This window comes from Lonchura striata, chromosome 1A (genome assembly GCF_050655825.1).
Source record: "Lonchura striata isolate lonStrDom1 chromosome 1A, ASM5065582v1, whole genome shotgun sequence".
Taxonomy (NCBI): domain Eukaryota; kingdom Metazoa; phylum Chordata; class Aves; order Passeriformes; family Estrildidae; genus Lonchura; species Lonchura striata.
The window spans coordinates 6,410,481-6,425,824 of NC_140741.1; the positions used below are offsets into that span (position 1 = coordinate 6,410,481).

A 15,344-nucleotide genomic window follows, 5' to 3' on the forward strand; every position below is an offset into this window, starting at 1 on the left:
TATATTCCTTCTTTGCCTGCTTTCCTTTTGCTCTGCATTTGAAGTCATTCAAAGATATTTCAAAATCCTTTGCATGAAACTGTCAAATGAAATAGTCTAGTGGAGCTTCATTTTTTTTTTTTTCCCAGAAACATTTTTTGAGATTGGCAGTTAGGATCATAATGGGATTTAGGCTCCATTCATTAAAGAGAGGAAGCATATTCCTCAGCATGCTTAAATTTGGCTTGATTTGGCATTTGTCTTTACTAAAGAAGAATTCCTTGTCTCCTTTAAAGCACAGACTCAAACTCGAAACTCCAGCTTCTCTGGTGAGTTCTTAGATCATAAATCCGTTGAATAGTGTATCTTCCTGTTTTAAAAATAACACTTAAGGGTAACAGTTGCTTGTCTGGGCAAGAAGCAAGCATGTCCTGTGCTGAGGGGAATACCCAAACCACAGAGCTGCACTTTCATTTTCTCTCACCAACAGAGTTTATAGCTGGATACTGAAAACCAGCTTCAACAGCAAAAAGAGAAGATGCACTCAGATATAGAGAGAATAACCAGGCACAAATGGGAGATGTTGAGAGAGGAAAAACTCAGCTGTGCCCTAATGGGCACCCATGGAATCCAGGAGGGTGACACCCCAGCCATCTGCATCCTCTAAGTTGTGCTCATTTTCCCCTCAGGCTTCTATTCCCCCTAGGCACATGTCCTGCAAAAAGAAATGCATCCTCTGAGAAAATCCCTTCTCACAATCCATCAAGTTCTTGGAGTGTTTTTCTGGGCAGCTCCTAGTTTTACTTTGAGAAGGGGCAGAGGATACTGCCATGAATGTGTGATAGCAAAGTCTTGGAAAATAAAGCAAACACTGCAAAAGGTTTGAAGCAACAATTTAATTTTTAAAAAAGTATCATGGTTTTAATCTTTACTATTGCTTTTACAGTGTTAAAATTTAAAGGATGGCCAGCATGCCTTCAGTTTTCCTCACATCCAGAATCTCTTTAACAAACTCTTTATAGGAAATAAGACACTTTATATTGCATTAAAATAAACACAAAAAAGACAGACTTTCTAATTGCCTGGAGTCACATTTCAAAACTAGCAAGTCAGGCAGTTATCCAGCAACAACCCCCTTATTTTAAAAGTTTTTTATTTAAAAAAGATAAGAAACAGCAGTGACCCAGCACTCGCCTAAGTTTAAATATTAAAGAGATTTTTATCAGTGTAAATTTGAAAAACAAACCAGCTGCCACCACTGGGGTGTTAGTGATGTTGGTCAGTGTCCAGCAATGACCTCCTGTTGTAAATTCTGTGTGCTAATTCTACAGTCCATAATTCATGGCCCACCAAAAGGCAGCAACCAGCAAGGCTGCAGGCACCAGCTTCTGGCAGAGGCACCTGACAGGCAGCCTGCAAGTCTGTGGGAAGAAAAGGGTTGGTAATTAGAAATAACAAGCAGCAAAAAGAAGGTGGAAGGAAGCTAAAAGAGTGTCCATGTGGGAGGTCAGTGTGGGCCTGAGAGCAGGGTCAGGTTCTGCAGCAGGAATGCAGAGAGGGTCTGCATTGTGCTGGGGGCTCCAGCCACTAAATCCTCCTCTCTTTTCTGGGTAAGTGCTGCTGGCAGCAGCTCTGCTCATCTCCCCAGGGAGACCCTTCCAGCATCTGACAGTGGCAGGTGCCTTCCCTCTGAACGGAACCCCGTGAGTTGGGTGGGATTTGGGAAGTCTTTAAATGAGACATTTCAGCCTAAAGAGAAAAAAACAGGGCACTGAGGGGGCACCAACAAACGAAGGGATAAACCCCAGCCTGAAGCCACTTCACTCACTGACATTACAAGGGAGTGAGGTGTTCCTGTTTCCTATGTGCCAACAAAAAGGTGGGAGAAAAGGGAGGAAGCATACCCAGCCTCCACAGCCAGTGATCCGCTTTGTCCAGTTACTGCTCACATCTCCACAGCTTCTTATAACACTTTTAATAACATTCCATGTCTGGAAAACACTGATTGCAACCCTGATGATTTAAACAAAACAAAGAAAGCATGAGGATACAAAATTTATTCTAAAAAGTGGCAAATAAAATAGCAGTGTTTAGGAAACAAAAACCAACAAAACAAAACCCAAACAAAAACCTTTAGTATATTCCTTCCTGAAGGTGTATGTGTACATGTATATTTCTCTAAATATTTAGGAAGAAGACCTTTGAAATCTAAAGGTAATTTAGGTTCAGAATTAAGTGATAAAAGTGACAATCTTTATGGTTGTTTCAAACTTAGAAGAGCATAACCCAATGAGGGATGTTTATGTCTGATGAATCAGGACAGCAATACAAGATTGACACAGCAATTCCACAGGCTCTCTCTGGAGTGTGAATCCACCTTTGCTGAGGTAGAAGGTGTTATATACAGATAAATTTCTATGTTATGTTACACAGTTGTAACTGAACTGCATTCTGGTAGGTCTGCAATGAGTGACCATCCCCTCCCAAAAGCAAGGAGAAAATAAAGTGGAGTACCTGGGGCTTCAGACACAGCTGAGTATCTCATGTAAGAGCACTGCTGCATGTCAGTAACTATGCAGGACAACCCCCCAACGCACAGCAGATAAAAAGCAGTTCAAACTAGTTCCAGCCATGTTTTCTTGGATGTGCATGGGTACATTATTGCACATGCAGTAACATGTTAATCCCACACTGGGCTGCAGGTCTCTCATTGCTCAGTTGTTCTTAAAATTGTGTCTAAAGTTACTGTGCCTCTGAGGAATTTGAAATAGCAAGACACTATACAAGTCTTTTGACTTTAAATGGCTGTAGTCTGTGGGAACAATTCACACTTTACATTATAAAGCTTCTCCTTGTAAAACAAGCTGCTTTGCTTTTCTATGTTCTGTATGAGGCAGCAGTAGCAGCAATAGTTTTTTACCATTCCTGTTTGTCTAGCATGATTTTTTTAAAGGATCTGCCAATAAGGTAACTTACACTCGTGCCAGGTGAAGCAGTGTTTCTTCTAATGTCCTGTGGTGCCTCCTGTTAAATTCATCCCCCATCAGAGCCAGCTGACGGCCAACCTGAGTAGCTGAGCTGCAAGGCAGTCAGGATGTGCATGTTAGAGCAGAACCCTGCAACAGCAATTCTTCAAAAGCACTCTGCAAAAGTCAGGTAATGTAAATCCCCCAACAGCTGGGCTAAACTGGGAACGTAAAAGTGGAATGTTACAGGAGGTTTGTTTCCCATTATTTATGGGTTTAGTGATTATTTTTTATGCTCATACATTAAGTGTTGTGATGTTTTCATAAGAAGCTGCATATTTGGCACTTTTGAAAAAACATATTGATGTTTTTAGGTGTTTAATTTCTTTATATAGACAATGGGATTCTGGTTTGGGGTTTTTGATTGTCCCACTCCCTCCCCCTCCCCCAAGTCAAAATATTGAAATTGCCTTCAGTTCAAACCTTTCAAGATATTTAATCTTAAAAAAATGTTGGCTTTGTCATCTAACAGTTTACTCCAATGAATTCCACTGTGCAGTGTGGGTCTCCAGGTACAAACTGACCAAAACCTTAAGGCTTTTAGGGAGATTCTGGGATATACAGAAACTTGAACAATGTCTGTGGCACATGCTGATGCTAAAAACTGGTTATGTTTTCCTGATGAAAATTTCCAGCTAGATCTAGCTTCTCTTAGACACATGTTTTTGTTCTGGTAGACAAATAATATGAATATACATTTTTCTTTTCATTTGCATTTCTGCTGAGATCTGTTTATGAGATCTGCTGAATAGTAAGAGCATAAAAGCATGATTCTGGAGTCTGCTGAAAGAAAACCCCTGGGGTTTGTTTGGTCAGTCCACCTACAAAAAACCACCACAAAAACCACAGAAAAGAATTTTCACAGATAAGGGACAAAAGCAACCCCTGACTCTGGTACTGGAAAAATGTATGTACGGGATTAAGAAAAACCCAAGGCAGCACTACTAGTTTGTTGTAAGTGGCGCCTGGAGAATTATGTAAAAATGGCTTCTTCAGCTGCTTGCTGTAACAGGTGGGTCTCTAAGAAAGAGCCATATCTGTGCCCCTGTGCGAGATAAAAACTTACAGACATTTAATGCAGCATAATCTTGCACAGACAGTGTTAAGCACACAGGTTATCTACACTTGCATCTATTCCATTTCCAGTAGTCTGCACTATGATTACTTGGCTTAGCAGTATTCTGGAAATTCAGGCACTTTGTACTTGGGGAGGACAGAAGGAGTATTAATGTAGTGTGATACCTGATATCAAACTCCATTTGCTCTGTGGTGTCTGGAACTGTTTGGAGGTTACTGTAGATTTCCTCTTCTGGTGCTCCATTGGGGTAGCTGGAGAGGACAAAGTGCCCGGGGGTTCTCCTGATTTGAGACATCTTCCTCTGCAACAAGTCATGAAAAGACAACCTCAGGACTCCGTGATATGCAAGGTCTTTTCAGTGTAAATGGAAATAGTTTAAATGCTCTTAAAGTTACTCTTTTTACTTCTCCAGTCAGAACACGAGTGTTTCTAAGATAACTATTTTAAGAGTAGTCAAAGGAAAGTTTCAGTGACTCAGCAGATGTCCAGCAATTCAAACACACAGTGTTTAGATGGCTGCTACTTTATATTGGCTCAAAACAAGATAGAAATTGGAAAATCTTGATAAATATAACTAGTGGAGACAAGTATAGTTTCTCAGTAGTTTCACTTAGTACAAGATGCTTTCCTACATTGTTTGCAACAACCTGCCTGGCATTAAATCACTCTAACCCATGGAAATCCCCAGGCAGCAAAGTACCAAAAAAAAACTCAAACAGGATTTCCTAAGTCTAATTCAGGTCCAAATTTACACATCTTCTTCAGCTGGAGGTCACCACCATGGAAATTACAAGCAACTCACCATAGAAACAGAATATAAGAAAGATTTAAACCCATTAATAGCTTTACATATGGAGCAGCAGACAGTAGGAACCAGTAAAATCAGTGGAGCTGCCTGCTTGTACAACGGGGAAGTTATTCACAACCAGCACCACAAACTCAATGGCAAAATGTAACAGGTTTCAGCACATGTGGCTTGTGTCTAATACTGCAAGCATTTGTGTAACACAGAGAGCAGTGTTTGGAGAGCAGAGCTGATGTTTTTGTAGTCATTAGGATTGTTTTATTTGGTTTATCAAGGGAAACAACATCAGAGCTGCAGATGGGGATTATTCCAATTACACACGGCCTTGGACACTTGCTGCAGTGGAAGGCTCTGCCTCATGAGGAACTTAATTACAACCTTCTGGAGATGCTCTGGTTTTATCTGGCATTGGGTTTGGTCAGCTTTTTATGGTTTCTTTGCTTCCTGGCTCCATCACTAAAAAACGGATCCCTTTTGTTAATGGAGTGATCCTGGAGAGCAACAAAGGGAAGTTCTGCTGGTTCGATTTCTTTCTAATTTTAAACACACTCTCAGCAGGTCAAATGAATAAAATGCAAATAAAATATTCACAGAAATTAAACTAAACCAAGCAAAAGGTAATTCCATAATGCTGCTTGGTATGTATTTGGTTTGCTACATTGCTGGAGTCTTGTTAAAGCTTTAAATTTTATACTTGGGATGAGGTTAGGGCTTTTGTGATCTTCTTTCAATACTTAGATGAAGTTTATATTTACATTTTCCACAAAGCAAAATTATTCATCACTAATGTGTATACAGTACTGCATAAGCAAACTCACAAAAATGTGATACTAAATAAATGAAAATAGACTTGGTTTACAGAAGCACAGGATCCTCTTACAGTGGATAATGGTGTTTAATGTGGCTGGAGAAAAGCATGTTACAGACCAGTGTCAGCTGGCAGATATTATGTGTTTTATACAGTTTGTAGTTTCATCTTCTGGATTTTTTGCTTTCTATTTGTAGCATTTCTGCTTGACTTATGAAGATGCTTATAATCTATGATTTGAAATATATCCAGAGTTCTGAAAGCTCTGAAAAGCTGTGTAGTTTAGCCATGACAAAGAGAAGCTGGGATCAGGTCTTCTGAATTTTACTGCACCAGCTTTGAGGGGAGTTGTGTGACCCAACCTTCTTTCTAAGGGGAAATACCACAGCCTTTCTTCCAAGGGATCACCTATCTGAATGTATCTTACAGGTGAGCTAAAAGGCTTTTTTTAATTCAGATTTTTTTTTTTTTAAAGAGACAGTAGTTTTAGGTGCTTTATTTGCTTCTAAAGATTCCCTGCCCCATTTTAAATGCTTGTTTTATGTACTGTTGTGTGTCTCTCTCTTCCATCCAAAAAATAATTGGGGAAAAAAAGGGTGATGTCCATAGAGGAACTCTGTGCATTTCAGCACCATACCTGATTTCCAGATACCCAGTCACCCCAAGGGCTTTGTAAATCTGAATCAGGTGCCAGGGCTTCATACACACACCAGAGTGAAGCTGAATCGGATTAAATCATTCCATAGTCACTGGAGAAGATACCTGAATGGATCTTCCATTTCCCAGGGCAACATCTAGACCAGTGGGTTACTGGGTGTAGTGGTGGCCAAGGGCTGATCACATTCCCACAAGTGCATCCCTGTCCCTTTCTGTGCAAGGTCCAATGTGACACTACTGCAGTACGGACTGGGTGACCCAGTCCTGGTTTGAGAACTCCACCCGAGCTCAGGCAGGAGCTCCAAGGCGTTCTGTAGATCCATGCATGGGAAACTGGGAATGGCAGAGCAGGGTTTGGAGGATCCCAGGGATGCTGAAGCACTCCCTTGGACATTTAAAGTGTCAGTTCTCTGGATGCAGTTAATCTCAGTAGAGAGCAGAGAAACAGTCAAAGCACGCAGTGCTGGGTTTTTGGAGGTTTAACAACCCAGCTGTTTGGCTCACACCTACAAAGTAAACATCTAGGGATGTAGTGGTGTACTCCTGTAGCCTGTGGGTACCAATGGAAATTTATTAATTGCCTTTCTTCACACTTCAGAAAGTTTTTAAATGTTATCTAGTAAAGCAAGAGCTATCGTGGATAAAATGTAGTAAGAGCAAGCATAAAAGATCAGCTGTCTCCTGCACATGTATTACTATTTTTAACTTTCACAACGACATAGTGAGGGAAAAAAATACTAAAAAAAATACTAAAAAAAGGTGTTTTCTTTTTCTCTTTTTATCTTCTTCTTCATTTCTAAACTTGATGCTAGTTTCACATTCACAGGGCCATACAACGGAAATGTCTATATCTGTGTGAGACAAAAACTGTGTCCTGAAAAAGACCTATAATAAGTCAACACAGTGCAGAGCTCAGACATGTAAACAAACCATACAATACCACAACAAAAGCCCAAAGTGCAACATATGCTACCTCACACCTGTTACCGTGATAATACCTTCCTCCCACAGGCTAGAAAAGAGTTGTTGGGTCATGCTCTCCACAGCTCAGCTGTAGCCTCGTGTGCTGGCTTTGCCCACCGAGCTGTCTCCATGCAAGGCCCATCCAGCAAGGAGGATGATGGTGTAAAATAAATGTATTTTCCAGGATGGGCAGTACTGAGCAAAGGTAGTCTGGGAGGGTCACTGTCCTGAAGGTGTACAGAATGGGTCTAATTTAGTTTCAGAGCAAGGCTTAGAAATTATCTTCTTGAGAATTACCTGTCTTGAGGCCATTTACTGATTTCTATCCTAATATTAAAAATCTGGGTGCATAGGTGTAGTATAGAAATGCACGCAAAAGCTACAATAATATGAACTTGTTGTGTTCCTCAGGTCTGGATCTGTGCAGAGCTGATCAAGTGGAGCATGTATGGTTCTCCACAGCAGGCTGTGTTAATCTGCTACCACCCATCTCACCCTTCCCTTCTTTCTCTCATTTATACGGGAAGAAAAGGCAAACTGATTTTGGTTTACAGTCCCCAAAGAGGTTGTACATGTTTGTGAGTAATTGCTTTTGATTCAGAGTAAGAGTCCACCTCACAACACCTCTGAGGAGGTGGTGGCACGACCCCATGTCAGCAACAGAGATCATTTCCAAACCAGCAACCAGATCAAAAAACTTTGAGCTTCCCTATAAAGCTTTGACTGAGCATGCTTAAAGCTCAGTTTCAATGGTGAAATGCCTTCAGCAGAATAAATAATGTATTTCAAGTCAAATACATACTTAATGTTCTGATGAAAAGAGGCCTAGATCCAAATTTAAAAAGCAGCTCTCCAAATACCTAATTATATGATGGAAATTATGGCAATTCATGAACACAAGACTGATTGAATAATGAAGCATCTTCAGTAGAAAGATTATGCTGACAACGTCTTTACTTTGCAGTCAGATTGGTTTTATTTGTGAGAGTGGTTTTTAATCTAGCAAAAGAGAACAGAAAATCTTCTTGAAAAAGGAACATTGCTAAACCAGGCAAGCCAGCAGGTGAGTTGGGGAAAACAAAAGGATCTGAAATTTACTTGTAGTCAATTTGATTAGATTTGCTGTGTTAACAGATTTTAAGACAGGCACAATGATTCTTTAGTACAATGCACTGAATGCATTCGTTATAGTTTATATATTACCCTTATGTATTTTACAACTTACCAATGCAGTTTACATGGCCTTTATGTTTCACGCATACAACCTTACATATTTTAAGCAGATGTATCACAGTAAAGCTATAAATATAACCATGTATGATATACTATATTTTAAAACTGGTTATGAAAGCAGAAAACCACTATTGATAATCTAATTCCAGGGTTCAGGCTCAAAATGTCCCGTGCCTGCCTACAAAAATATGGATTGACAGACAGGACCCTCATCCTTTACCCCCACACTATCAAAGCCTATCTCAAACTGCTTCAGATTCTACCAGCTGCCCATGCAAACTAAATTTAAATGAAAAACAAATAGAGGCTTGGTTGTTTGCATATATATCTTCAATCCATAGCCACCTCTTTCAAAACATGACATCATCCTCACGGCTGCAAGCACAAATCTCTGTGCCATTTTACAAGGACAAGTCTTTGACATAGCGACTGAAGATGAAGAGCTAGTTGAGGTTTCAGAGAAACAGCAATATCTGGCATGCAGCAATACACACTTTAAAACCTCGGGCGTTTGTTTGTTTGTTTGTTTTGTTTTATTTCAGCTCTCCTATGACCTCTGTCAATGAGCAGCAGTTGCCTTTGACTTTTGGCCCTCTTCCCTCGCAGGCCAGAGGCTGTGAGCCACGGGTGGACACCTGCCTTTGGAACCAGCACAGCTCAGGGCAAAACGCTGCAATGTGACCATCAGCAACCTGAGATTCTCTTAGAAAGATGACAGGTTAAGTCATCATTCCTCATTTTTGGGCAGGTTAGTTAACCCAGGGTGCTAGATGAACTCTTAAATTAAGAGTATTAGGTTAAGGAGCAAAGATAAATTAATTCTTTGTCTCCTACCGTGTTCTCAGTCAGCTTAACATCAATGACCTTGGAGACTGTTTACACAAAACACTTCTTAATATTGCCTCAAACAGCTATTAAAGGACACTTTGTGAATCTAAAAAATACACGCTGTACATTTCACTTCATTTCTGGTTTTATGCTCAGTAAGTTACTATGATAACATGCCTCCACTGGGAATGTAACAGACGTTTTCTTACCTCAAAACAGAATAGGAATTAAGCATTTTATTATATTTTAACAAAAAAATGTGTTCCTAAGCAAGTTCTTAACCTCAGTAGCAAAATAAATGCATTCAGCAGACTTTAAATGGAGGAAACCTTTTACAGCCAAGAGCATATATGGATATTCTGTATTTCAGTCTCTACTGAAAATGTTTAAGGGGCTCTGATTCAGTCAGGACTTCAAGAAATTCAAGCGGTTTTTTGTATCATCAGCATTTCCATGTTGTCTATTAGAGCACTCAGAGAGCAGTGCTTACTGTAACAGAACAGGAGATTTCCACCTTAAAGAGTAGATAGCACAGTTGTGTCTGCTTTAAAAAGCCATTGTTTGTAAGCCTATAAAGCATCATTTTCCTTAAAGAGTCTACGGATTCCTTCAGTGCTCACAATCTCATTTCAATGGCTTCTAAACGGAAAAAGAAACTATTTTCTATCAAGATGAACACATTCAGTTCCCAAGAGGTTTCATGGGAAGAATTAAGAACATTGAAGGTAAGAATGTATTGATACCACAGTGAAACTATTCTAGTAAGAAAACCCAAAACCACACACAGATTCTGCCAGGCTCTGTTCTGGGAGGTTTTTTTGTGACAGCACCACCTATCTTAGGGATATCTACTTGCTGATAAGGAGGTAAGGTTTAGATCAAGTCAGATTCTGCTCTAACATTTATGTTTCCTTTTCAAAATATCTTCTGCCCTTTGTACTCCCACCAAAAGGTCAAGATTCTTATATAATGAATAAGAACTTGCTTAAAATTGATTATTGAATTGCACGGCCAAGTCATTGGCGGTATGTATGACAATATAAATGGTTCAATAATCTATGAATGGAAAAATTTTTGGAGTAGATTTTTGCATTTTTGAAAGCTCCTAAAATAAATGGTGCAGACAGAAAAGTTATTACTGGTGTTCAAAAAAGGTTTTGCAAAACTCATAATTATTAGTACAGTTACAAAGTAAAATCTGAGTCTTAATTTTAAGATGTGTTCAATCAAATTAAAAATTAAAATCTGATGGATTTTCAACCACCCCATCCGCTTGTAAGTTAAAGGACCTGCAATGAACCTGCCTGCATCCTCAGCAGACAGATTATGGGATCATGCCTTGATATTAAATGTAGAATTCAAGGATGCTGGTCACCAAGGCCATAACCTATAAAAACACTGAGGCAGATGCTGAGCTTCAATGGACCAAATAACATTTTTAATTTAAACTCATAATTCATAATATTAAAAAGCTGGCACACTTGGGAGAGCTGTGGGCTGTGTTTTCCCTCACCCGGTCCCCTGAGAATTGCGCAGCACAGCACCCACATTGTCACCTTGCACCTCCAGCCAGTCCCATTCAGGGACACTTTACAGGACACTTGCAGTCAGAAAACTCATCATCATCTATGACCTTTGGTGGCATCTCCTACAGGTGCCTCTGGAATCCCAGTTACTGCTGCCACATTGGGAAGGTGAGAGAAACTGTTGATATGCACAGTGTGACTGTGAGTCAAACAACTCAAATGTACCTCAGTATTGATGCTGGCCTTGTTCTGAACATCAGTACACACAATTAAAATGCCACGCTGTTTGCAGTTTTACTTAGATTTCCTGTACTGAGTTAGGTTCACAGTTTCTATTCTACTCCCACCAGTTCTTGCTTTGCCCAGCAGGCTGTTACCCTGCAGAAGCTGAGTACATTCAATGTTTTTAGTCTGCTCTAAATGGTCTTATGGTCAATGGCCTATTGATACAGAAATCATTAAAAAGAACTACCACAGACACCTACCAAACAGGAGAACTTGGCAATTTTGTTAATATTTTTTTTCAGAGAGACTGTGTCTCTACAGAGGTGACATTTTTACATCAGAAGATACTAAACAGCTTGCATAAAGACTGATTTTCTTCTTCATTATACTGATACTCAGTTCTAACTCTCATTCAGCTGACATAAATTAGATGAAAAAAAAGTTGATGTGCCCACAATATTTTAATTCAAAATAACTTTGTCCATGTACCTGTGACAGAAAATGACAATGGAATCTACTCTGTTTTCTCGTTATACTTGTGTCTGTCTTTCTGCTAAGGCCTTGAGAAGCAATCTCAGGCTAATACTTTCCACTTAAACACCTCGAAATCTGTCTAATCACAAAACTCACCACGCTGATGAAATCACTCCTTGTGAAATGACTTAAACATTACTGAGTACACGCTGCTGTGGGGATTTCTGTATCCATCTCTGCTGCTGCAGATCATTCCTGCTATCAACAGCATCGTTTTAAACGTACACAGATATAGGAAACGAGTTATTCAGGGATTTTTTTATGTTTAACTCTGGCATATTTTGCTACATATCTTGGACTTATTTTGAGGGCTTATTTCCTGCTTTGCTCCGAGTGAAAGTCCACGCACTCCGTTCATTTGCTTAGAACACCGTAGCTGCCTATAAAGCCCGCGGGCGCTCGCAGCATCCCTGGGAGGGACGCAGCTCCCCGCCGGGGCTGAGCAGCCGGGGCCGGCCGCTCCCCGCCCGCGGGCACGGGTCCATCCCCGTTTGTCACCGGGCGCCGATCCCGCCTCCCGGAGCCGCAGGTGCGGAGGCGCTGCCCGTGGAGCGCCGCGGGGCCGGGCGCGCAGGTGAGGCGGCGGGTCCCGGCACCGCCGGCAGCCCTCGGCGCTCCGCAGCGCCCGGCCGGGTCCCCCCGCTCCCCCGCCCGTGTCCCGCCGCTCACCTCGGCCCGCAGTCCCGCCGCGTCAGCAGAGGGGGCTCCCCGCGCCCCCCGCGCCGCCGCTCACGGCGGCGATCCGGCCCGACTGCCCCTTTTGTCCGCCCGCGCCCCGCCCCGGCACGGCCGCCCCGCCCCGGGGACACCGCCGCCACCGCCGCCATCCCGGTCGCCGCCACCGCCGCCCCTGCCCGCCCGGCGCTGCCGCCGCCGCGGGGCGAGCGGGGCTGACGGCGCCGTGCGCCCCGGGGGAGCCGGCGGGGCGGGGCGGCCCCGGGCTCGGAGCGCCCCGGTGGGACGGAGCGCTGCGTGGCGCCCTGGCCAGCGCGGCGTGCGAGTGTGAATGAATCTCGCTCCGACGGAGATGCCAAGTGGCGTGAGCAGGCCCTGCGGACACCTTCTGCAGTCAGACAACTCAAATGTACCTCAGTATTGATGCTGGCCTTGTTCTGAGCATCAGTACACACAATTCAAATGCCACGCTGTTTGCAGTTTTACTTAGATTTCCTGTACTGAGTTAGGTTCACAGTTTCTATTCCACTCCCACCAGCTCTTGCTTTGCCCAGCAGGCTGTTACACATTGTCTCGCTGTGGGTCCGTGTGTGTCTTTTTCAGCAGGATCCCGCGCGTGCTGGATTCCTTTTGATTTGGGAATGTGGTGGTGGTGTTCACTTTTAAACAGGGAGGAGCAGGCTTTCCTCTCAGTTCGGTTTACTAACAAAAACACACCTGCATCCTCAGCTGTCTCGAGGGTACCTGAGGATAAAGGGTGTGGAGCAGAGAACACTTCTGTTGCCTCCCCGGCAGCACAGCCAGTGCAGAGGTACTGAGAGGTTCAAGAGTGAGAGATCTGCTGAAACGCTATTGACACCTTGTCCAAAGGGTTTAGTGAGGTCATGGGACTTTCGGTGTTTTTCTTTTGTGCTGGTGATAGCAGTGTTGTGATTCAGTCAGTATCACCCATCACTAGAGAGTACAGTGTACTGCAAAAGAACTCTAAAGAACCACCCCCCCTATTGCTCCACACTTTATTGTCATGTCAAACAGGAGACTTCACCAGGTACTGTTTGAGAGCGGACTTTGCCCTCTATTTATAGTGTGATTTCATCTCTCTGAGTGAAGGTAAACACCAGGAGAAGGAGAACAGCAGCATAAACACAGCACTCCACCTGGAGCTGGGATGTAGTTAAGACTTTCCTGGCTAAGTTTTTAAATGTGTAAAAGTGTTTGCCTGTGTTGTGTGTGTGTATTGTGCAAACCACTTCTTTCAGCACTGTGTAGTAGAACCTCCCTTATCTACCCGCTTCAAGCACCATACAAGAGGTTTACTCATCTGTAAAGTGAACATGACAACGCTTGTCTTCCAACTCATGCCAAGGACTGTGATGTGTTTACATTCGCACATGCTGGAAGAAAATTGCCTTGAAGGTACAATATAATAAAAGGTAAATTAACCTCTGCACTATCACTGCTTGCAATGACTTTCTTCTTTTCACCACTTCTGATATTTCCATTCTTGTATTTACCACTTCAAATCAATAACAGTTCCTCTCTTGAAACCAGGCTGAATTTTGCACATACACCTAACCTTGTGAGTTGCTTCAAGCTTAAAATAAAATACCCAAATGTCATCACAGGAGTAATTTCTGTCACAAAGATAGCACACCAGGGCTGCCACTGCATTTCCTGATACAATAATAGTAAGCATCACTGAGCAGCTCTCAACGTACACCCCACATCCCTTTTTTAACAATAATGTTAAAAAGTGGAGATGCCTTTACATTGAAAACCACAGCATCTATTATTAGCTGTGATGTAACACTGTCAATGTAAATTTCAGAGAAAGAGCGAAACAACATCTAATGCTATGGAACCATAACTATTAAAAACCTGCTGAATTAAGCTAGAAAACTCTTATAATAAAAAACAACAACAACAACAACAAATACTGAAAAAAACCCCAACAACTGTTTCTAGCCTTAATGAAATATTTAATACATTTAAAAAGCGAACTTCCTTTCAGCTTTCCTCTGAGGTATGATGGATGCAGGAACAAAAAAGGATTGGCCAGCATGAAGATTGAGGCTCACTTTTCTCGCTGTCAGCTGCCACAGCAAACATACCTTCTCGATGGAAAGAAGGCTGTGAAGGCTGCTCTCTTCTGCTGCCAGAGGTATTGTGCTAGGAAATTTCCACTGCACGTGGCCATGCACGTGATGCTGCATTTTGCAGCTGCTTTCAGAGCTAAACTAGGGAATATTTAATAGCTCTGGTTATATGAATTATTAAATTAACTCTTCCCTTGTAGTTGCATCCTTGAAACAGCCTATTATCGTAGCATCACCTGGCAAATCATAATGTATATTTATTCTACTCAGATTATTTGGGGAATTAGGAATTTGCTGTATTCTAACATATTGCTAGCTGCTTATTTCAGCTACTTTCTTAATGTATATATTTTAAAATTAGTCTTACAGAGACAAAGTAAGTGCTAGATGTAATTTGTCTTTACAGAGTCTCCCTCAAAGACTTTTCACATCTCTGGAGTTCACTATGCAGTACCTTATTGTTTTGGGCACAGAATCTTGGTGACCTTAATATATGGCACGTGTCTTAATAATCTCTTTTTGGCAGGATTTTTGTATGCGTAGATTAGGCTTCTCTGCACAAGAACTAAACTCGCACCTTGTTGTGCATTATTTTTCTCACTCAGCTCTCTCTCGGTGTGAATTAGAGCTGCTGACCACGTTGTTTTTTGTCATCGGCACAGGTTTTCCAGAGCAGCTGTGGCTGTCGCATCCCTGGCAGTGCCCAAAGCCAGGCTGGATGGGGCTCTGAGCAACCCGGGATAGTGGATGGTGTCCCTGCTTTGAGATCCCTTCCAAACCAAACCACTCTGTGGTCTGTGATGAAATTTTTGGCTGAAAACTTCCCTGCTTCCTTTGGACAGGACCCATACAAGAGCAGCCATTCCTGCAGCTGTACAGCGAGGAACATTTCAGCACCTGACGGGCTCAAA

The 15,344-nt window shown here is 42.1% G+C and overlaps 1 protein-coding gene across 3 annotated transcripts; it reads right to left on the reverse strand.

The window, feature by feature from the left end:
* Positions 1-860: 860 nt before the first annotated feature.
* LOC144246299 (uncharacterized) lies at positions 861-14,636 on the reverse strand. 3 transcript variants are annotated; one of them, XM_085568585.1, is made up of 5 exons: positions 14,449-14,528; positions 4,248-4,384; positions 2,956-3,057; positions 1,884-1,992; positions 861-1,400 (listed from the first exon to the last, which is right to left on the reverse strand). In XM_085568585.1, exons 2-5 carry the CDS (start codon positions 4,376-4,378, stop codon positions 1,305-1,307), a joined length of 438 nt encoding a protein of 145 aa, XP_085424711.1. In that variant the 5' UTR covers positions 4,379-4,384; positions 14,449-14,528; the 3' UTR covers positions 861-1,304. The 3 variants fall into 3 exon arrangements, with proteins under 3 accessions (XP_085424711.1, XP_077639322.2, XP_085424712.1); XM_077783196.2 differs by lacking the exon at positions 14,449-14,528 and adding an exon at positions 12,332-12,460; XM_085568586.1 differs by having other exon boundaries at positions 861-1,992; positions 14,449-14,636.
* Positions 14,637-15,344: the final 708 nt, after the last annotated feature.